The 23587-nt window shown below is 42.9% G+C and overlaps 3 protein-coding genes across 3 annotated transcripts; 1 reads left to right on the top strand and 2 right to left on the bottom strand.

The window, feature by feature from the left end:
* The first annotated feature begins 9434 nt into the window (after positions 1-9434).
* ppcs (phosphopantothenoylcysteine synthetase) lies at positions 9435-11909 on the top strand. Its single transcript, XM_068742739.1, has 4 exons — positions 9435-9552; positions 10320-10845; positions 10937-11040; positions 11305-11909. The coding sequence occupies exons 2-4, from the start codon at positions 10323-10325 to the stop codon at positions 11629-11631; spliced, it is 954 nt and encodes a 317-aa protein (XP_068598840.1). The 5' UTR covers positions 9435-9552; positions 10320-10322; the 3' UTR covers positions 11632-11909.
* Positions 11910-12293: 384 nt separating this feature from the next.
* Positions 12294-17172, bottom strand: utp3 (UTP3 small subunit processome component). Its single transcript, XM_068742776.1, has 16 exons — positions 17027-17172; positions 16665-16752; positions 16480-16536; positions 16338-16394; positions 16154-16262; positions 16011-16079; positions 15779-15900; positions 15519-15674; positions 15337-15408; positions 14736-14776; positions 14569-14665; positions 14026-14163; positions 13816-13946; positions 13664-13730; positions 12624-12731; positions 12294-12473 (listed from the first exon to the last, which is right to left on the bottom strand). Exons 1-16 carry the CDS (start codon positions 17041-17043, stop codon positions 12384-12386), a joined length of 1419 nt encoding a protein of 472 aa, XP_068598877.1. The 5' UTR covers positions 17044-17172; the 3' UTR covers positions 12294-12383.
* Positions 17173-21063: 3891 nt separating this feature from the next.
* fam83e (family with sequence similarity 83 member E) lies at positions 21064-23143 on the bottom strand. Its single transcript, XM_068743006.1, has 3 exons — positions 22682-23143; positions 22118-22264; positions 21064-21192 (listed from the first exon to the last, which is right to left on the bottom strand). Exons 1-3 carry the CDS (start codon positions 23141-23143, stop codon positions 21064-21066), a joined length of 738 nt encoding a protein of 245 aa, XP_068599107.1.
* Positions 23144-23587: the final 444 nt, after the last annotated feature.

The raw sequence follows: 23587 nt of genomic DNA, 5'->3' as shown, positions 1-23587 counted from the left end.
TCATTGCACACTTCCTTTACAGATTTTAAATCATCTTCAGTAAACACCTTGAAAAAAAGAAAAGGCAAAATAAACAAAATGGCAGTCCAACATGGCAGTTCGAAACTCACAGGAGGCTCAACATTAAACCCGACTGTGAATTCCGAGGTATTACCTGGCAGTGAATTTGTATTAGCCACAGGAGCCACCGCAATGATTAAACAGATACTAAAATACCGTGATTATTTCTTAAGCTGTCAGTTTTCTTCTGCACACAGCTCCAACATCTCGTAAGAGCGTGAATCAAAAGCATATCAACTAGTTCTGCTGCGTAAAGAACAGAAAAAGGTCCGATAAATATGCTGATACTGAGGGCCTATCAAAACTCCAAGGAAAAGCACACAATACGGTGAGTCATTTAAGGCTTTGAGGCATTGAAACGCCAAGCCAATCTTATTTATTAGGGTTTAGTTAATCATTGTAAAAGCTCATATGACGCCGCTATTTATACCATTTACTTTAGCATTTAGCAGAACAAACTTCCCTTTGATGGGGGGGGGGGGGGGTTATTTGCGCATTTAGTGCACTGCAAACACCAAAATGCAGGTCTGTCCACAAACCTCATACAGTTCTTACATTTTAGCACCATAAATATAAGATTAACACTCAGAACTCACAAGAGAAACTTTGGTGGAGTTCTGCTACTGCAAGTCTCAAATGAGTCACAAAAACCATCATGTACTCCATGATTGGCCAATCCCCTGCAACCCCCCTCCGACCCCACCCCCACCATCCCATCCATTCTAAGCTTCCCCAACAAGCTGCAGTGTGGGTAGTTGTAATAGTTACCCCTGTAGAGACAACGGCCCTGATTAGTCAGACTGGATAAAATACGGACTTAAACTCCTTCAGGTCAAACACGCGTCTCAGTAAATGTACATTTGACGTTAGACAATGAACCAAATCAACATCCACTCCAAACTCAAGAAGGGAACTGGATCATATAGGACTTTCTGACATATTCAACTTAGTATACCTGCAGAAAGTGGAATGAAGAGATCTATGCTGTGTATTTCTGTACGAATAAAAATGTATAAGTGTAGTGCTTCGGTAAATTCACTCTCTCATCCCATGAGATGGGTGGGTGGTGAAGGGGTGGGGTGATAGTGGAGCAGAGGCTTGTTTGAAAACTGAACTAGTGCTGCATTCCCACATACACGGTCCGGATCCAGTGAGAGGCTCTTTAAAAATTCATTTATGGCAAAAAATAGATTAAAGCACCCAGCAGAGCAAAACTCAAAATGTGGCTCCTGAATAACATTAATGATAAAACATCTTCCCTCAGGCTCAGGGGAATTCCCCAGAAGACAGAGCGCTGGCTTTTTCACCTTACCACACCTGGAGAGCAAGTCTTTTTCAATAACGCATCAACTAAAAATGCATTTATAATTTATAACCTTTAACTCTGACCAGCATTAAAGATGTTTACATAAGTACAATTATCCACTTCTGATATCTCACATAAGAAAAAAAACTAACTCACACAACGCGACTGCAAACAAGATTCAAATTGGAATCGGAGGCATTTCCATTAGATGAATAGCTTCGCGGCTAATCTGCATTCCACTGATGCAAGCCATCGCTAATGAAGACCGAGCCAGTATCTTCTCACCAGCACGGCTCCCGCGACAGCCAAACTCTTAATGTGCAAATAAGCAGAGGACGAGGAAACGTGTCAATGAATACTGCCGCGTCTTTTGAGCGTAGCTGCAACAGCAGACAGCTGAACCTCCACACAGAGCAAAACTATTGGCTATGGCGAAGAAGGCACTGAAAGACGTTGATGCAAGTAGAAAAAGAAACTAACCGAAATAGCTTCAAATTTCCCATTTGAGAACAGAGAGGAATTGAAACAAGCCCACCTTGAATCCAGGCCAAAAATAAGTCCTCATAAAAAATACTAAGCAGAGGCCTCTGACCAACAGATTCACCACGACGCCATGCCAACAAAATGTGTCAGCCATCTCATGAATAGGCCGCAACCCGCCAATCGAAAAATACAAAAGGTTTTCAGCCTGAGGGGCTAAGATGTGGCAGTTTAATAGGGGTTGCTATCGAGGCTACCTGTTGGGTGCTGTCCAACTAAACAGGGTGGAGAGGAGGGGAGCTGTGATGGGCATTCCCATTGCCAGAGGCTCAACTAGCACCAGGAGTCTGATAACTGCATCTCACGGATGGCCATTTGAATAATCACTTCAACAAGGGGAGAAATTAAAAAGCCTCTCAGAGACAGGGCTAGGCACAAGACCACATCCTGAATTCCAAATGAGAAGCATGTACTCACAGCCAGAAGAAAGCCGCTCTCCAGTCGCTCCACTATAAAGGCTGGCTGACCTTTAACATCTGCCCAAATAAACCCCATACTGTGTCAGTTTGTATTAAAAATGATACGCTATCACACTCGAGCTGAGCAATAGCTGTGGCAACAATTATGAAATGTCCATATTTGTTTTTAACATATTCATTTTTAGATTTCTTGTCGATTAAAGACGCTTTCAAAAGTAATTTTTCTTCAAATCAGAGCGTTGTTCTTGAAATATTTATTGTGCCTGTGTGACATGCAGCTTTGGAAGAGCGGGGATAAAAATGGAGGATCTTGGGGAAATGATCATTGTGTCTTATATTCTTGATTGCTTTTCCAACTGGCCTGATTTCACTTTCAGTACCGTAGAAAATGAATCTATCCTACCGAGGACAGTCTGCAGCTTTCCTCTGCTTTGTGCTCTGGGTGAAAAGTCACAAGAATCTCATCTCAAGTCGGCTGATCCTGAATATAGGTTTCATGAAGTCTCACAAGAACATGTGGTATGTCAACAAGATGCTACCACACAATGATAAACAACAACAGGACATCGGAACCAAGTAAAACCAAAGTCATTCAAGTCTGTCTTATGGACTACCAGTCGCAATTCTGAAAATGAATGAACAGATAGAACTTCTCTGGCATTCCACCAGCAACACCTGTGAAGCACAAGGCGAATAAAGCGGATGTAGTCGAGATGATTGAGATCACCGTTACAAAATCATGCATCACAACCTTCCTCTCAAGCTTCTGAACGGCTTTGTAAACATTCAGACGTGTAATCTTATCTGCATGTTCTTCTCACAACTATCATGTCTGCTCATCAAAGCCCTGAAGGTGTCTAGAAAAGGCGTCTGAACCGCTGTCATTGTTTAGTGTAATGCGGGGAACGGCCAATAACAAAAAGATCTAATTATATTACAAAGAGCACGTAAAAACAAACCAACCAATCCGTACCCGCAGAACAAAGTCAGTCATACATGAAACTGCCTAAAAACACAAAATAAATGCGATGGACGTAACAGCGGTAAACTAAAGAGGAAATTTACAATGAGAGTGTGTTGTGTATTCATTTTTCTGCTATGCACTACGCTGTGAAAAAGCATGCGTCGCCTGCACCGTCTTCAATAGCCAACCGACAAACCACAGAAAGATAAACGTTATTTGTCATACTTGTTTCGGCTAGTTAAATAATCAGAAGCAAACATTGTTTGTTCACAAAATTATTTAAAAAAAAATTAATAAATCAGAGACAAAACTATTTCTCATGTCAGAAAAACCGTTCAATGTTTGGCCAAGCTTGTGACACGAGAATCAGTTCATGCAATTAGCGTGAACTGAATATGAAGCATATTATAGTTTCTTGTATAACTTGCGAATAACGTAATCGAGAGTACTGAAAGGGGGAAAAGTCACTCATTTCTAGACACGACGACAAATTAAACTACCAGTACTTTTGATCTGCCTCCATGGATAGGGTCATTTCAGAATGTAAACACCATGTGTCCTCTAAAGCTGCACGATAGCCTCGATCCAGACAACTTGCTGTAGGGCTGCTATTTAAAGGATGGGTGATTAAGAAGCAAACCAGGTCTGACCTTTGTCTGTGGGTGCTGACTAACGCGATGGGCATTCTGTGAGCCGAAGCAGAAACCGTTTAGAAGGGTTGCGATGTTCAGGGGGGGAATTCATAATGTGCTGTTTTAGTCATAAATTTGATCCATTAAATCGGGCTTTACGGCGGAATAAACTTCATCTTGAGTGCATGAAATCATCAACTAATCGTTTCCGCCTCGCTCCTTCTCAGACATTTGTGTGGCATCGCTGCATCATTGACAAAACTTGCACAAGTTGACAACACGACAAATTAAGAGTGGAGTCACCCACGCACTAATAAAGGCCGTCGGGGCTCTATTTTGCTCGCAGCTGCACGCAAATGCCACAAGCTGTTCAGTTTAAGGTCCGGAGCACGAACTAATCACTATCTTGTGCGATCAAACACCAAAACGGAGAGATTGTTGCCCTGAGAAACGTCTTGTGCACCGGCCCAACTTCATAACTACAGCCCTTTAGCCATCTCAGTGCAAATCCGCATGGGCATGCCTGCCTGCAGGCAGAGAGACGGATCAGATCCGGCCGCATGGAACTCACCTGAAACCAGCTTTGCACTTGTTGATTGTCCACCCGCGTGGAAAAACTGTTAAATTAAGGCTTTTACATAAAAATGATGAATTGTTTACACGAGGAATGCATTCGCCGCCCGAGAAACAGACGACTGACAGACGGGAAAACACACAGCAACAGCTGCGAGCGAAATAGCAACAGAGCACGCAGGAAAGCCAAGCGACACTGGGCTCTCTCTCACACACGCACACGCACACACGCGCACACACGCACACACACACAGCTAACGATTACCGTGGGAGGGCTGCGGTAGTTAATTGCACCTATTTAATGCGAGAGAAACACGCACCCACCTAGCCCTAGCCCGGGGAGAACGTGCAGATAACAATCAGCTAAAGTTAGCTGGCACGCAAAAACTGGCTAGCTAAAGCTAGCTGTCAAAGTTGCCCTGTCAGTTGTCACCGGGTGCACGGACGTGCTAGCAGGCTAACGCCAGAGCTGTCAACTTGGGAGAGTTACAACACGCCCCGGGGGCCGCGCGAACATTCGGCCGCAGATAAACACAGACGGGCTCCCTGAGAGAGACGCGGTGTCCCCACACGCCCCGCCACGGCGAGGGAGAAGCTATGTGTTCGGGCCTGTTCGCCGGGCTCAATCCCCAGAACTTCAGTGCCGCTTACTTCCCCGCTAAAGTCGTCCATTTCGTGGGGCCCAGCTCAACTTCCATGCCCGAGTAGCGCACTTACTGAGGCGGCGGCGGTCTGTAATCCTGTCGGTAGTTTTGAGAATAGCTGCTTTACTCCTCTTCCTTCCACCTCCTTCCCATTAGCGAGCGAGGTTTCCCCCCCGAGAGTGTCCTCCGCTGCTCCCGCTGTCGTCCTGTGCAGTGAGCCGCTGTCCGCGTCGCTTCGCCGGTGGACTCGCGGTGCCGTGGCGTCCCTCCTCAGATTCGTCTTTCTCTCGGTGGCCGAGCCAACATCCGGGCTTCTTCCCCGTGTGGGTTAAATGTCCGGAACTACTTTCACATCGTACGGCTCACACGAAGGCGTCCGCCTCTCCCTCTCACCACCCCCCGCCGCCACAGAAACTAGCGCGCAGTCAAACACAGCCCACGGTGGAAACGGCAGCGAGCGGACCTGCGTATGGACGCTGCTGTTAACGTCAATTAATTTATCAACAGATCAGTTTTAGATAAAAGCATTGCAAATTAATACAAGTCGCCTTCCATGGTGTAAGATTATGAGCAGAAGTGAAAAGACAAGAGACACACACAAGTCAAGTTAATAAAGAACAAAATAAAAAGTTTGCAGAGCATAGTTACATGGTCATCCGCTTATTATGAAAATATATTTATTTTTTAGCAGATCTGTGAAGGTTTATTTGTATAATGATCTTCTCATTGAGTTTTTTTATTATTATTATTGATAGATTTTGGAGTTATATATGGTGTCAAGATGATAAGAATATTTGTAGGGTTCACACTGATAACTAAGTCATTAGTTATTAATGTCAATTCATTATTGATAAATGTTTTTTGTCTGGATTTGCTGCTGTTTTTTTCCAGACAATATAGGATGTCCGGTGAATTACAAAGCTCTCCTACAGACAGCACCAAATGGCTTTTTTTAACTACCTACATAATTTTTTTTTATTACTGCATGATAAGATATCCTACATAAGATAATGTCCTAACAGTGAAGTTAACAACAAAACAACACGTGATGAAAACATCAAAGAAAAAGATTGTAATCTATGTCTAAACTCCTTATCTTTTCAGCCAGTTAAGGTGAATCTAGATTTTTTTTAAATGCTATGGTCCACAGTTCAGTTTTATATTTTATCATCAACAGGCACATGAAGAGTTATTACTTTTGACATCACTGTAGAAATAATACACATGATTACTGCACTCTCCCAGGTAAAACCCTCTGTTTAAAAAAAATGTGGGCCTTTTATTTAAATATTTAGTCATTTATTTATTTATCATTTAATTCCAGCACTCAGCAGTAGTATAATTTCCACAATTCCTCGCACCACAGTCTAAATTTTGCCTCAAAATTCTAGTTGTACATTTTTGAGGCAAATTAGTAATATCATTTTTTTTTAAACATCCCTATTAAAATAAAAAGAGTGAATTAAGCATACAATCGACGAGAAGCTTGATTTGCTGTGGCGACCCCTGACGGGACAAGCCAAAAGAGGAGGAGGAAGAAGAAGAGTTCTACAAAATGATCTATAATCATACCTAAAATGCTGTTCTCTATTGTTCCGTGAGAATGGTAATCAAGATCGCTTTCTAAATTTACACAAATTGACAACTACAGGGTCGTGTGCTGCTCAATATTTCACGCAGATATATTTATTTACGATATAACTGAGTTAACCCAATATGTTTTGCGATTATGGTGTATAATATAAGAGGAAAAGACTGACAGACTGAACCTATAGTTTTAAACCACATTATGTTGAGATCTTAAGAGTACATAATGCCTTCACTCATAAAATCTACGCTTCAGGATTTCATGGACGATATCATCATATAACAGAGGCAATATAAAAAAAGAACTAGCGTTGCCAGCAGGCTCTAAAAAACTTGTTAAATAAAACGTTCACGTGTCTTTGCTGTTTTTATATTTTAAAAGTTAATTATGAATCAAACTTGCTGTTCACATTTTTCAATATACATATATAATTAATATCTAGAGTGTTCCATTTTCCATAATCTGGTAGTATATTTTCTTGCATTTCGTCGACCTCAGGCCATTATTAGATTTTAATCATGTTTTCTATTTCCAATTACAATCGTTCTGTACGTCTCTTGAACTGAGACATGGGGTTATGGATTTACCGCTGAACACACTGATGAACCGGTGGCGTCTCACGGATAAGGTAATCATGCAGTTTCTATAAACGTTAACAATCTTTAAAGAAGGTGGAGCTGATCAGGTCGATCAATACAATCAAAGGTGAAGGCTTTCACAGACAGTGTGCTGAAGAATTGTTGTGAACAGTGGGGCAACAGCGCCTCTCGTGGGTTGATTTTAGGAACTGCAGTTAGAAATCCAGCTGATGACTTTAAAGGTCCCCTATTATGAAAAACTCACTTTCCCCATGTTTCTACACTATTATGGTGATTTGGGGTTCTTATAAACCCAGTAACAGCTACATAAACCATCCAGTCAATCCTCCGTATAGTTTGCGTAGTTCTGTAATCACCTCCTGAAACACGTCTGGAAGAAATCGCGCCCATCTTGACGTCAAGCAGGGCGAACGTGCACAAGATGTGTGTGCACATGCGTGCGTGCGTCCCTGTGTCTGCGTTCTGCCTGTCCACGCTCTGCGGAATTTTCCCTGCATAATTTTTGGTGGTAATGTTCCAACGAAAATGGGAAAAAATGTTTCAGTGTGTGGTAAACACTTTAAACGAGACTGATTTAAACAAGACTGTCAGTGAAGAAAGATTTCCCTATGGGGACTAATAAATATCTATCTATCTATCTTTATGGAGCAGGAGATAGACAGAGATAGACAGTACATTCAGTCTGTCTGTCACATTGTGTTTTACAACTCTGAGTGTTTCGGTTTATCAAAGTGTGTTTGTAAAATTCTTTACTAATGAATTTCTTATTTTGGGGTTCCATATTTTGAGCTGATCCACACGTTGTCGATGCTGGCCTGCAAGACAATCAACCTTATCACCTAATGCTGTAGACTACGCTAGCAAAGAAAGCACCAAATAGGCTATGCCTGAAAGAAAGACAAAATACATTTAAATTGCTTATTCATTTAAAATAGTTTCACAGACAAAGTTAAGACGACTGTGATTTTTAGAATGGGATCCCAGATTTTAAAAATACGCTAAATATATTGCGTGTACCCATATATGTGCATGTGTGTGTGTATGTTTGTGTGTGTGTGTGTGTATTCATAGCCACTGTAAGACCGGGTGCTGTCTTTTTTTTATTCTGTGATAAAACCCTAAACTCAGCGACAGTCCTTTCTTTAGGGCAATTATGAAATCATAAAAGAACAAGTAAGAACAGACACGACAGAATACATCAAATCTTAAATTGACGATATAAATCTTTAATAATTAAGTGGAAGTGGAAATAAACTATTAATAAGCTAATTCATTATCACCTTCACAGGATTCACATTCATTCACTTTCAGACTTTGAGTCTTATTCACGGGATGTGCAGAAATCATTTATCACCTAAGAATGTATTTATTTAGGTATTTTGGGGGGGGGGGGGGGGGGGGGGGGGGTGTAGGAGCTGTGTATTTGAAGAATTTGATTGTCGGTTTTTGATATTTTTGATAATCAAACAAATTTATTTTAGATACTTCTTTAAGGTTGTGAAATATATATTTCTAAAGGAACACCGGCTGTCTCTGCAGGATGCGACGTGTCTGTGCTGACTGATCAGTAAAGATTTACGACAGATTTGCGACAGGACACCCATCGAGGCTTCGGGAAAGAATAATCTCAAAGAAGACCAGGAAAACCTTCGTTTTTTAATTGTATTTATATTTTTCAAGTCAGATCTAACTCACGTGATAGCAGCAATATCACACATACGATTAATGCTATAAAAATAAAAATAAATGCCGTAAGGTGGCACGTGGTGCGTGACGTCATAACTACTTCCGCACAGGTATTTCACAGCAATTGAAAATGTGAAACAGAAGTTATCGCAATTCGATGTAAGCGCATTTTTTATTTCTATTTGTTGAATGTCTAAAACTTGAAAGCTGTCGATAACTCTTTCTTCCGCGCTAGCGTTACATTCGAGTGTTTTAGCTTCGCGGACCGTCACTCATTTCGGGCGACAAAGCGAACGCCCCACGCAACCCGGAAGTGGTGGGAAGGAACTATCTCTAAATGATTTGAATATCTTTGGACTGCTCTGCCATCCAGCGTTTCGCTTTCAGGAAGTGCAGCAGAAGTTGCTGAAGACCCGCTCCGGAGAATAACTTCGGTATTCAAAGCTGAACTTCTTTCAGGTCTGTGGCTAAGATATGATTAAATAAGCGCCGTCTGAGACACAATCAGCTTATTTGATCGGGACATTTTTCCAAATAACAGGTAACGTTAAATAGTTTCTCTCAATGTCCTCTGCTTAGTTCTTCTCTGCAGTTCATTATTAAGCAGCAGGTGTATTGACGATACGTCCTTGATAGAATTATCTAAAACTGTGAGCTTCCCCATAATAAAGAAGCAGAGACTTATTGATTACCCGGTAAACTCGCTCATCGTGACGGTTTATTCGGATTTCGTGCCGGTGAGTTCGAACACATCTATGTTCAGTTTGTGTGTTGATTGAATTGATAAAGGTGATTTCTGTTCTCACTGAGAGGCTTCTTTATCAATAAATCCATCGGCACCAATGTAAGTTGTATACAAATATTTGTTAAGATGTTTTGTCTTTTCAGAGTTATCTTTTGCAGCCTCACTTCATCACAAGCCCTAGTTTATAAAATGTCTGCCCACGATGAAGAATTATTAGCGAGATTGACTGTAATGTTATTTGTTTTAGCGTGGTGGACAAACTGATAGTGTGTGTACTGCACCGTAGTATTAATACAAGGTTAGATTTTCAGGTGTCTTTGTTAAAGAGTAGACGGATGCTTTAGAAACCACAATGGTTTTAATTTACATATATTTTCATATGTGCATAACTGTCTAATTTAGACCTCTTTTAATTTGTAAAGATACATTTGCCAGTACTCTGTTGGACCTGCTTCTTTCTATCCTACAATTTATTTTCTCCCAGCTAATACTGACAAGGAAGACTTTATCAGAGCGCTGATGGGTTTCTGCTCTTCGGTCTCTCTCTCTCTCTCTCTCTCCAGGTAATGGCCGAACCCAGACTATCTTCCATTGATGGGAAGTTAGCTGAAGAATTTGCTGTTCCCTCCCACGTCGAGGAAGTGAAAGAGAAGATGGCTGCTTTTGCTGGACATCACGCGGCCGCCGGTCGCCGGGTCGTCCTCATCACCTCCGGAGGAACCAAGGTCCCGCTGGAGTCCCGCACCGTTCGCTTCCTTGATAACTTCAGCAGCGGGAGACGAGGGGCCTCCTCGGCCGAGTATTTCGTAGAATCGGGCTATGCCGTCATCTTCCTGCACAGGCACCGCTCCCTCTATCCCTACACGCGCATGTTTTCCACCATGAACCTGCTCGATGCCCTGACGTTGAGAAGTGAAGGGACTTGCGGTGAAGTGGTGGTCGACCAGCAGGTGCTCCCTAACATTGCCAAAGTTCTGAAGCGCTACCGGGAGGTGAAAGGAGGCAGACTTCTTCTTCCCATTGAGTTCAGCACCCTGTCGGAGTATCTGCATCTGCTCAAAGCAGCAGCGCAGGCGCTCAGCACAATAGGTACGCAAAGGACTTCACCGGTGGCCATTGTGCTTCTTGCCTTCCAGGATGTGCTTAACGTGTCCTCAATGTTTGTTTCTTCTGAATTTAGGATCCCAAGCCATGTTTTACTTGGCTGCAGCGGTCTCAGATTTCTATATCCCAGCATCTGAGATGCCGGAACACAAAATCCAGTCATCCAACGGTCCACTTCAAGTGAGAACCAACCTTTTCTTTCAGCAGCCCATTTTAATATTTAAACTTTTATCTAGTAATATCAGGTTAAATTTGTATTTCCTCTTTTTTCTTTTAGAAGCAAATAACTTAGTCATCATCCTCAGCTATTCTCTGCGCGTACTGGCACGCGCATGAATATTTGTACACTAATCTGACAATGTAACCAACATGATAGCATACAGACGGTATTAGGCTGCAGACTTTTAACGCGATTTGAAATGCACGTTCTCCTCCACCCTTTAGCTAAGCATGAACATGGTCCCGAAGATACTCGCCCCCCTGGTGAAGGACTGGGCACCGCAGGCATTTGTCACCTCTTTCAAGCTGGAGACCGACGCGACCATCCTGCTGGAGAAAGCTCGGCGGGCTCTGGACACCTACAGGCACCAGGCGGTCGTAGCAAATGTGCTGGACTCCAGACGGGGTTACGTGGTCGTCGTGACCCCCGAGACTCAAGCCGAGTTGGTCCTCACTGAGGAGGATGAGAAGAACGAGGTGGAGATCGAGGTCAGGATAGTAGACAACCTGACATCGGCCCATAACAAGTTCATGAGTCAGCAGAGTTGTTAAAGGTCACGCCCGCTACCCTTACCCGTTACTGTACCAGAATCGTTGTCATGGTTATGTAAGATTAGAAATAACCGATTGCATCATGCGTTCCGTCTCGTCTCTGGAAGTTATTGAGTTTACAGAATGCTTCTTCACACCGTGCAATGAGCTTGCAGAAAAACCATTTCAACTTTTCTACAATGACTGACAAGTGAATAACTCAGTGCTGTAAAAAATAAAACCACAAAACATTGTTATGCACTTGTAATAAGTATTAAACAATTAGTACACCAATGTCTACTCACCGTAAGTCGTGATCTCAGTAATTGCTTCTGTCCATCTTCAGTTTTTCCTTCATAAAATTCCAAGTTCTTCTCTCTGAATTCGGGGTTCTCGGTTTCATTCTGCGGAAGCCATTTTGAAGACTTCGTTACCTCGTTTTCTAGCTTGACTTGGTGCACGAGTCACCTGCAGATAAGCCCGTGTTTTAGTAGTACTCCTGGTATTCTGTTAAAAGCTTTATTTTCTTGGAGATCGTCGGCTCTTCAGGCTCCTCAATTGGCCTTTTCCTCTTTGCAAAGAAGCTCTAAAACGTATTTGTGTTTTTACAGGTTGTTTTTTTGCGTAACGCATCTCGTGACCAAGAAACAAATCCAGTCATTTTTCAAAATAAAGCATGTCAGACTTTAATAATCAATACAACAGAAATGATGTAATCATTTATTAATTCCGTGCGTCCCGGTACCGGGTCACGGCGCTAGTTTCTCTCCCGGCTACTTGAGTTTGGTGCTCTTCTTGACCCCAGCACGAATACCAGACATCTCCCCGCTGTATCTTTTATCCTCCCGGCGAACCTCTCGTACCTGGCAGACAGGAACAAGTCTCAATATTTATCTTGAGAATGTGGCTGACACACATATTTGCTGATTCAAACGAGACGAGGACGGCATGGAGAGTTCACAGTCGCGTGCCAGTGGAGTAAAGATGGTCTCATCGGAGCTTCGAATACAAACCTGGCCCTTTCTGCGGATTTTGGCGCGTCTGAACTTCTCTCTGTGCTTGACTCTGGGGTTGCGGTCGATTTTCTTCCTCTTTGGTGTAAGCCCTTTGTTTTTCGCCATCTGTGGGTATTGGTAGAAGTACAGTTGAAAATGAATGAAATGAAATGAAAGGCGCTAACGGGGGGATCATATATTGAAATGCATTTAAAACATTTAACAAGAAATATATCGCTTGAGCAGAGGGAACCCCCAAAGGAATGAATAATGTTCTTCTTCTTTTAAAGACCCCGCTCTACGCTGCCTGTTTGTTCACACAGTACAAAACAATGACAGCACTGTGTGATATTCAATAACCAGCTCGACGTCCTTGTTGATTTAACGCAGAACAATAAGGTGCACAAGAAGCACAAAAGAGCTGCTATGAACCGTCATTTCAAATCCCTGGGCTACTGTTAGCTTTACACCTTTCTGCAAATGGAGCGCCGCTCCAGCTTCACTCTTTTTATAACCCGTTAAACTTGTCTCATGTAAATTACGTGCATTCTTCCTCACTGGCACACCACCATTTGTTGGCCAGCGTGTTTCCTGTTTGCAAATGTCTCGACCAGATGAACCAACATGGAGGACGCGGCTTAGTTTCATGTATTTGTTCATGCAGTGTTTAATTATACAATGTTGTGGAAAATGGAATGCCAGTTGAGGCAAATATCCCCTGGCGTGTAGGTAACACTAACTGTGGTCTGCGCCGCCTATGGGAATAGGACCGAACAGCCACTGAGGTGATCTCAGTCAATGTTTGCCCAACATCTGGTGAAAGGATGATTTTATTCTTCTTATCGTCACGAACGAGGAGAACTTCAGAGTAAATCATCTCGATCTCTCCATTCTGTAACTGTCTTTGCAGCGCACGATTTCTAAAGCCTCCCTTCTGAAACAAAACAAGCGCTCCAAACACGGAATCTCTCTCTCTCTCCCTTTGGGCTCTTGATCATATGGGAGACTGACTCCGCCTCCTGTAAGTGGATCGATGGAGAGTGGCTCTAACTCAGTACCTGGTAAGTGATTCCTCTCTTCGCATCTGGCTCAGGCTCTTCCTCCCCAACCTCTTCCTCGTCCAACCTGCAACAGATATTCCATTTATCAGACCCCCCCCCACCAGTAGATTTGGTCCAATCCACTCTTTGAAGACTCAGACCCGACTTACTCATCAGCTTCTGGGTCTTTTCTCTTCAATTTCAATCGCTCCTCCACCTCCCTGTAGAAACGTAAAGCTTCTTCCTCATTTAGGTCGGAGTCCGAGTCTTCCTCAAACCCGGGCGCAGTTTCTGCACATTTCTGCTGGAACAGATCCGCGTGTTACCGCAAACATCAACAGATTCAAACCGAGGAGGAACATTCTATGGCAACATCTGACCTTTTCCTTTTTACCAGCGACTCTGATCTCCTTTCCGTCTGCTGACCTGCCGACACGCTCCCGTCTCTCCTCACCAGACAGCAGCTGGCGAAACTGCGGTGCAAGCCGAGCGTCTGCTGCACCGAGTTCATTGATGAGCTGGAGGGCAGGGATTGAAGTCAGCGGAGAAGATATTTCATAACCCCCTATTGCATCTGCAGTTATTGCGTGCCACTGTTGTCAAAGCGTTGGAAGGTTGGGTGTTAAAGAACTACGGGCCTATGATCAAGTGAAGAACGGTTGCGTTCTCATTACGTTTAGATGAAGAGTTTATATCTACAGATTAAGGGCTGTCCCTGCACTGGCACTGCAGCAACCCCAAAATAGAGAACCCAACGGCCTTCGGGAAGGCCTCTAGGACTTTCACAGCCTTCTAACTTTTACGCAGTGGACCTTTGAAACTGTGCTGCTTTCCAGATCCTGAGTGTAGAGGTGCGCTTCTCTAGACTGAGAATTTGCTGTCCCAACATGCACCATCGAATGCGATTGTAAATGTGGACTTACATTTCTGTAGGTGAGCAGTCTTTCAATCACAGGATGGTTGTGAGCTGGAATCCGCTTTGCCTTAATCGCCATGTAGAAACTGATGTTTGTGCAATAGCTGAGGCAGTAAAGGAACATTGGTCACCCAAAGAAGGGCTGCGACAGATTAAAGGTACATTACCACCTACTTTAGGTAAAGTTGTTGTTTAGTCCTGAGGTAGTCGGCGCCCTTTGGAAAAAAGGAAGAAATAAATACTGAATCGCATTTATCTACACGACATCACTCCTGCTGTCACTTACAACACGTGCTAATAAATGTCCTAATTGTCGATGCAACTAAATTAGAGACAAGCTGTGTCTCTAAGGACAGAGATGGACATGAAGTTTAATTGTGAAAGGAGGCAACTATGAGACACACTCCTTTAGGGGTGTGTCTCATGTGGGAGTTCACTGTGGTTTTTGAGGAGATAGTATAAGACTATTTCCTGGTAAATACGGACGCATGGAAAAACATAGAAGACATTGCACTCCCTTCGTTGTGGACATAAAAAAATTAATCAGCCAAATCAGAGAATAATTGTCCAGCTTGTGTTTCTGGCCACTTGACGACCACTCACTCCTACTTTCATTTTTAGTTTCTGGGACAGCAGGGATGCTGAACTAAAACCGGAGACTCATTGATGCTGATAATTAGTGTTAATTTCCCTCCTTCATTTGACACGGTGCTCAGATTATAGAAATGAAATGTGATTCGAGATCATTTCTGAAAAAGAATTCAAAGACACGTACTTTTCCTGGAGGAATCTTTCCATCCTCGACCATCTGTAGGAGGGGCTGCAGCTCATCCTTCAGCTCAGTGAGCTGCACACATCATCCAGTAACAAACAAACAAACAAAAACAAAACCTCAGGTAACAGGCGATCTGTGGTGACAACGCAAAGATCAAATTATCTCGTCTCATCCTGCTTTACCTTCGCCTTGAAGTCTTGAATAAGTTCGAGCAGTTCTGGAGAGTCCTTCTTCAAAAGTTTCATCCTTTCCTTCTTTGACATCTGATTCAGGTCTTTGACGATCCTCTCTTCCTTTTCTACAGTCTTGTTTTCATCCTTCTCTTCCACAGCAAACTCCTTCATGGAGACAGTTGCATGAAACAAAGTGAAACACCTTGTTATTATCAGATGCGAGCATTTACCACAGGAGTCGAGGAGAAATGTCACGTAAAAAAAAATACCTGGAAAAAGTTTAAATTATAATCCTCCTCGCTCAGATTTGCAGCTAAACGATTCTGGATGCTTTTAGCTTCTTCTTCTTCCTCTTGTTCCTCAGCGTCCAACTGTTCCACGGGTTTCCCTTCTGTGATAACACAATTGAAATGTGTATCAGTGACACAAACAAAAATGTTTTTTTTTTATTATGAATGATCTCAACTAATGATCAATCACTGCTGGATGAAAGGATCTTACTGGTGGTCACATAGTCAGTGTCGTAAAACATCTTCTTCTTGGTGCCCCAAGCCATTTCATCAGGAAGATCTGGAGAAGAGAAAATAATTATGGTTAAACCTTTTAAAGTTTGCAAAACATGGAAATGAAGAGTTGATGACCACCTTCTTCCTTTTTCTCCTCCAGATCGCTCTCCATGTCCGTCCCTTGTTTCTCCTCTTCCTCCTCCTCCTCATCCTCTGACTCAGAATCATCCAAAGCCATTACTTCTTCCTGTGACAGTCAGACATTTTAAGGGACACATTCAAGCTCAACTCATTTTCTGAAATCTAATGCAACCGCCATCACCTCATCGTCGAGTTCCTCTGGGTCGCTCTCAAACTGAACGCCACTGGCGAGAAGTTTCTGCGGGACGAAAAAGGAACTCATTTCACCAGCGAAGACGGCGGACAGTGAAAGTAGCACAGAGTCGCCGAGGAGGAGAACGTACCGCAATCTTCTCATCGTGAAACTCGTCGATTTTGTCCTTTGTGTACTGGGATGATCTCTGAGGGGCAGAGAAGACTCACGTGACTCACCAATGGGGGGAATAATAACGACAGTAACACAAAGAGCAGGGTGAAGCGGAGACGACGGGAAGGAACGGCCTTTCATTGCGCCCTGCAGCAGCCTCACCTTATCGGGGACGTCCATGTCTCTGTATGCTTCTGGGTCATCTTCATCGTGTTGTTCCGTTTTCCTGGACCGGCGGACTGGCGTCGCTCTGAGGAAGCAAAAACAGGCTCGATATAAAAATAGGTTTATTTCTTATTCTTATCCCACAGAGGAGGTTTGTTATTAATTACTGTATACATATACATTTATTAAATATACATGTACATTTGTTAAATACTGTATACATATACATTTGTTAAATACCGTATACATATACATTTGTTAAATACTGTATACATATACATTTATTAAATACTGTATACATATACATTTATTAAAACATAGACAAACGTTGGTTTTTAGTTAACTTCCTCCAGATTTACCTTCTTGCTCGAACCATGGTGTAAATCAGCTCGATCGCCTCAAAGGCAGCAACAACGATGACTTTAATACACGGAGATTAAAACAAGAGGAAACTGTAAACATGAACGAGAACACTCTTCGCACTGGTCTCCATGTGCTTCCTGGATTTCTTCCTCTGCTTCGTTAATCCAGTCTGCAGACCAACACGAATTGCGTCTACCGCCACCTGCTGGTCCGGAAGGTTCAAGGAAAAAAAAAATCAAAGGGCTGATACAGCCAGAAGAAGAAGAACTCTAACTTATTAGCGCTGTAAGATAAAATTTGAACACATTTTTGAGAAACTTGATTGAAAATTGTTCTATTCTTATGAGATTAATGGAAACTCAAAGAAAGGGTGAAGTTTGTGCCTATTAATTTACACCTTTCTTGTATTTCTTGTGACCAAGTGTAATTTTAAAGCCAGTGACTAATAAATACTGTATTTATAAGAGTATTCAATCATTGCACGAATGCTTTTCAATCATAAAATAAAAATTGTTCACAATTCCAGAAAAATACTGATTACCTGGTCTCTGACTCTTAAATGCATGCAACATATTCTTTGTCGCCTTCATAATTTATCAATGACTTAAAAACCGATTCACTTTTTTTGGTACGGTTTCTTTTTTCTTTTTTTTTTAGCAAAGTAGTAGTATTGCATGTTCTCATGCAGCGCAAATATGTGACAGCAATCCAATGGTCTAAACAGCTTCCTTTTCACAGTGAGCAGCATTGACAATATATTTTTATTTTTTTAAATACATTCTGGGGAAAACGCGATCATATGCACTTTGCAATTTAAGTAACAAGTAACGAGAGTCTTTTTTTTATGTAGTGGAGTAGAAAGTATAACGTACTCAGCAAAAAATCCACTCAAGTAAAGTACAGATCCTCAAAAAAATTGCTTAAGTACAGTACTTAAGTAAATTTAGTTCGTTACTGACCACCTATAGAGCCGAACTTCAAGTCATTAAACAAGTGCATGTTATCAAATATCAGAATCAGAATACTTCCCAAAGTGAAATTATAACAGCAGCAGTGCTCCACTTAACAAATCAGAATTACTAAATTAACAGTATGCACATAGTGCATTAATAGATAATAATAATAATAATAATATTGAGAAATATTAAAAAAACTATTGAATGTTACAATGACAGATTGTACAGTTTAATTGACACAGGACGCTTCTTCCTTTCTGAAGCATCCTTCTCTCCATCACTGTCTCCAAGGATTCCAGTTTCACCCCCCACAGCATCACCTGCTTTACGGACGACTTTGTTGAGTCTCGTTGCGTCTGCAACCCTCAGCCTGCTGCCCCAGCACACGACAGCAAACAGGATGACAGTAGAGACCACAGACTCATAGAACATCTTCAGCATCGTCCGGCAGATGTTGAAGGACCTGAGCCTCCTCAGGAAATAGATGCGACTCTGGCCTTTCTTATGAAGGGCTTCTGTGTTCCGAGCCCAGTCCAGTTTATTGATGCACCTGATCAACTGTCAGGGACACTGCTGGTCTTGGTGAGGATGAGGGGTGGGGGGTTAAATCTTCCATAGGTAGGGTATGCTGTGGTAAATCCATATGTTAGTTTACTTATCCTATATTCATCCCTACAGGGATAGTTGTTCTCTGCATTTAACAAGTACTAGGAGCAATGGGCATCCAGAAGTGAAAGCTGTTCCAGTTTTAGAGTTTTAGATGATTAATGCTCTCGATACCACGACTCTCCACTCTCAGTAGATGATATTGCAGTGCACACTGCAAATAAATGTTCCTATTTTGTTATTTTTCTGTTTCCTGACTTTCATTCCTCGCTAACAGTGACTTCCTCCAGTCCAGGGTATTTGAGCTCTGAGGCCTCTCTCTGGGTAAAAGGCTTTGGGGCGTATTGTACAACTGCTGCTTCAAATTGTCATTCCTCTTCTTCATCAGGGCAAAAGCAGGTGCCAGATTACTCAGGTCAAAGGCCTGCCAAGGAGACGCACAAGGAACTAACAGTTAGTAAGCCAGAAACAGAATGTGCTGCTCATTAGTTTTTACTCCTTGTAAGTGGGAGGACACCAATAATTACACGGCTCAGTCTGTAATTGGGTGTCTTAGGCAACGTTTCGGGATTATTCCAATTATAAGAAAGACAATTACATCGTACCCAATATTAAAGATATGTTTTGTTGCTTCATTCTTACATACTTGATACTCTGTCTTTTTATGACGTTTGAAATGAAACAAAGCAACCAAGCTTGTTCTCTATTTGGCTAAAATGGTCACAGCTATTGGTGTGAAGGTAACAGCCGGAGATGAGCTGCAGAAATACTGCCATGTTATGTTTGAAATATCAAAAAAGCAGCATCTATAGGACAGTTTCATTACAAATACTTTCTACAAAATATGGCGACAGTTTGAGCACCATCAAATTAATTCAATTCTCCCCTCCCTCGTGGTTTCACACCTGCAGAAGTGGGACTATGTGTTCTTGCCCCCCCCCACACACACACACTTCATGCATGTGGAAATTGGACAGACCAACCCGCTGACACGGACCTTAATTCTCGGCACTTTGACGTGATTTGTGTCCGGCCTGTGTGAACTCAGGTCCATCATGGACTGGCTCAGTTCTGACGCCGCCGTCTTGGATCCCTTGTTGATCAGCCCGGGAGAGCTCGGCTGAGGCTGACAACGCTTCATGATGTCACTGAGAGAGCTGAAGGTCTCAGACTCTGGCACCTTCAGGATTAAAGGTTTCTGCGAGGAGAAAACCAAACTCAGTCTTTGTGTAAAGCTTGACTCGAGTGTTGTGACAGAAGTTGCTCACTTTAGAAGATGTCGTTTTCTCCATTTTGGGCATATTGTTACTTGTGTCTTGTTTCTCTTCCTCCGCCTCCCTCCTGGAGCGCTCTCCTCTCTTCAGAATGGGATTTATGGCCATCTCGTGTGTCGTTTTTGATGCTTTGCCAAGTCCCGTTCTGTCGTGTGAATCCGCGTTCTGCTCTTGGTAGAGCTGCCTGGTGTGAGTTTTCTTTATAATGCATTTCACCCTCCAGGAAATAAAAATATTTCATTTTGATGATGACATTTTAGTTGTTATTATTCAAAATCCTCCCTTTATTACTTGTGTTTTACCTTTTCTCTGGGCTCAGGTCTGTTATCAAGGGCTCAGCGTCCCTACACAAATGATAGATTCAAAGGAAAGATTAACACGTTTTTAGAAAAACAGTCAAATATACTGTCAAAATGGACTGCGATGACACTGACTTGAAATGAGATGAATAATACATTGCGGCATTTTCCACTGGAAACGTGTTTTCTATTGACCTGCAATATGCCAAAATAGATCAGTTTAGTCCTGAAATATAAATATCAAAACTATATCAAGCTCTATATGGGGAAATTACTTAAAGAATGACAATTAAAATGTTGAGAGAGCTCAAATAAAGGTCTATACTCAAAAATAAACAAAAACATCCTGTATCCTGTACATCACAGTGGGAGTGGGTCAGGCCCATGTACCTTCTCTCGTCCAGAAATGGATGTCCATTGTGAGTAAAACTGTCCATAGTGTGCGTGTCTTCATCCAACTGGATGCTGTTCTGCGGCGTCAGTTCCATAGCTGCAGCCTTCTCTTGCTCATCGTGAGGACTGTCAGCCTTCCAGGAGTTCATCTGGAAGACCCCCATGGCTTCCCAATCCAGAAGGGAATCAGCAGGTGGGGTCGGAGGGTTCATAATCTCATGTTCCAAGGGGACATGTTGCAAGATCCGATCTGAGCGGTGTTTCGGTTGATGACTCGCGTATACACAAGGGCCTGCAAGTCTCTGAGTGTCTGTTGCAGGCAAAGACTCAGCAAACAGAACCCTGAACTCCCTGTCAAACGAGTCGACGACTGGGCCGGTGAGAACAGTTATCAGCTGGCGGTGCAGGTGGGCATCTGTCCATGTAAGGCTGCAGAGCATATAAAGACCTCAAGACATCTATCTCAAGTGAGTTTGCAGTGAAAGGACTGGGAGGGCCTTTCTACTCACCTGTAGCTGCCATGAATCACAGTCATTAAATCCACCAGGAGGAACTTATTTTTCATTTCCCCAACGACCATTCTTCCCGTCCTTGAGCAGAACGTTTTCCCTCCAAGGACACGGACCTGCATGTTCTGCAAGATCACAAGCTCAAGCTGACTGAATGACACTGTGATGGAATAAGAACGGTCAGCTCCCTGTGAAGCCAGCGTGGAATGCCATTCGCTGATATATTTCAACGCTGATGGTCTCAGTTTGTAGTGTTAGCATGCTAAAATGAGCTGGTTAGCTGATTGTGATTGGCATGTGGCTAGATTGTAATGTATTCCATGCAAAGTGATACGTGAAAGTGCATTTACGTGTGAGAACACCAAGCAATGCACAAAGTAAGTCCTCCGTCCTTCTTGCTCCACCATTTGTATCACTTTTCCAATAAATCAACTTTGATGTCTAGATATTGGACCAACAAAATTACTATAGCTGTGGCATAGCTGCGTAAAAAATAAAAGGTTATCTGGTCGTATTGAATGGTTTGTTTCCTTTAGTCAACAGATGATTTTAAATCAGCTCAATCATGAGTCTTTGTCCATTTCTTTCATGTATAATATTGTTTTATACATTTCGTTATTACGGTAACTTAAAACGGGGTTTTCATTTCTTAAAAGACAACCCATATGAGACAGAATGTTGTGCAACTGGTTCTGCTCTGCTGCTGAGCATTCCAAGCACAACAAAGACACCGTTGCAGTCAGTGAGATGCCGAAATGGAATGATGGGCGTGGAGCATTAAACCCATGAACCATGAACCAAGTATTTTTGCCCTGACTGGGGTGGCGAGCTGACGTGCTGCTACTTCCAACTTGTTTAGTTCGATAAACAGGGAGCGTGTGAATAAATGGGGCGTGCAGGATTTTCTGATGCAGACATCGCGTTATACATGACTGGCTACAAAAAAAGGACTGGTGGGGTTTGGTTTTGGCTAATTAAAATGTTGTTTGCCCAAACACACACACACACAGACTGCTTGTAGAGGGTGCTGATGGGCGGGAGGTGACTCACCGGATGCCTGAGCCTGTTGAGGGTGAAGCTCCCCTGAATCGACCTTTGGTTCAGGATGATGTAAACAGGGACACCCCTGGAGGCAGCACTTTGTAAATCACCAATTATCGCGCCATCTGTCAATCTGTCTGTCACTATGGCTATTACCTGCATAGGAAAAATATACAAATAAAGTATCTGAGCCTTTGTCAGTGACCAGATTACAGTGTTCTGTTTGTGAAGTTCCTCCTTAACGTTCAGTTATGATTGGATAATAATAACTGTATTAGTCACCTTGTGGTAAAATGACCTTACATAAATAAAAGTGGCACAAAAAGAAATAGGGAATGGTTTCTAGCAGTCTTTTAAAATATTAATCTTTACATTTTCATGTTGCAGCAGAAGCAGGTTATATACTACTGGAGAGTTTATCTGAACCTATTTTTAGTTCCTTGCTCCAAAGTAGACGACGCATAATGTCTAAAAAATATACCAGATCCGGGTGGTTTTAGTTTCCACATACACAATCTAAGAAAAAGCTTTGATTTCACCCATAAAAATTCCATGCATGCTATTTTTGCTTACTTTGCCGGCTTCCTGCAAGTTCTGTCTGATGATCTCTCTGACAGGAGGCTCTCCCTCTGCAGGAGGACTGGTGTAGACGGTGAGCCTGTCTTTCTGCACCCTGGAGCTTTGTTCAGGCCAGCCCAGCTGCAGGTCTGGGGTTGGTATGTCTGAGTTTGAGGGGAAATAGGAAGAAGAGAAGACCTCCATCTCTGAGGCGTCTTCTCGCATGCATCCTTGTACCTGCAGCCGGCTGGAGCTGTAGTTCTGAGCCCAGCTGGCTATCTCCCTGACCTCTTCAGAGGATAGGAAGCAGCTAGAGAACTCCGTGTCGATGGAGCTGTAGAAAGCCTCTGGTCCTTCGCTGAGGAGTCTCTCCACAGCTTGACGCTCCTTCTCACAATGGCGGAACTCCGGAGAGGCCTCAATCACTGGCAGGAACACTGCATTCTCATCCAGGCTCTGCTCTTGGGAGTTTGACATGACAGCCGGCTGGAGGTCTCTGGGATTAAGTGCTACCTGTTCCCACCAGCTGGCTCCAGCTGTGTGATGACGCTGGTATCCCGGGGCAGCCCGTCAGCTTTCAATCTAGCTGAAATGACTATTCCTCTGAGAAAATGCACAACGCTTCCGTCTGTCATAAACACCCGCGACGCCTTAGACGTGGCCTGTAATCTTGATGATGACACAAGAAGCCGATCAGGTTTCACAAATCCGATCCCAAGCACGATTGTTCTTCTGCAGCAGCATTGTCCTCCGTCTTATAAGTACATTATCAACACAAGTACAGAGAAAAGAAGAACACGAGAACACAATAACTTCACCTCCGGTGCTTCCTGTCTGTTAGGCTCAGTGTGATTCACAAGCTCCCCCCTCCCCTGCACATTATCTCACACCTCTTCACCCTTTCCACTCCTTGTTGCGCCC

This window comes from Brachionichthys hirsutus, chromosome 8, assembly GCF_040956055.1.
Source record: "Brachionichthys hirsutus isolate HB-005 chromosome 8, CSIRO-AGI_Bhir_v1, whole genome shotgun sequence".
Lineage (NCBI taxonomy): Eukaryota > Metazoa > Chordata > Actinopteri > Lophiiformes > Brachionichthyidae > Brachionichthys > Brachionichthys hirsutus.
The sequence above is the reverse complement of the archived record's forward strand: the minus strand, read 5'-3'. Positions and strand labels throughout refer to the sequence as shown.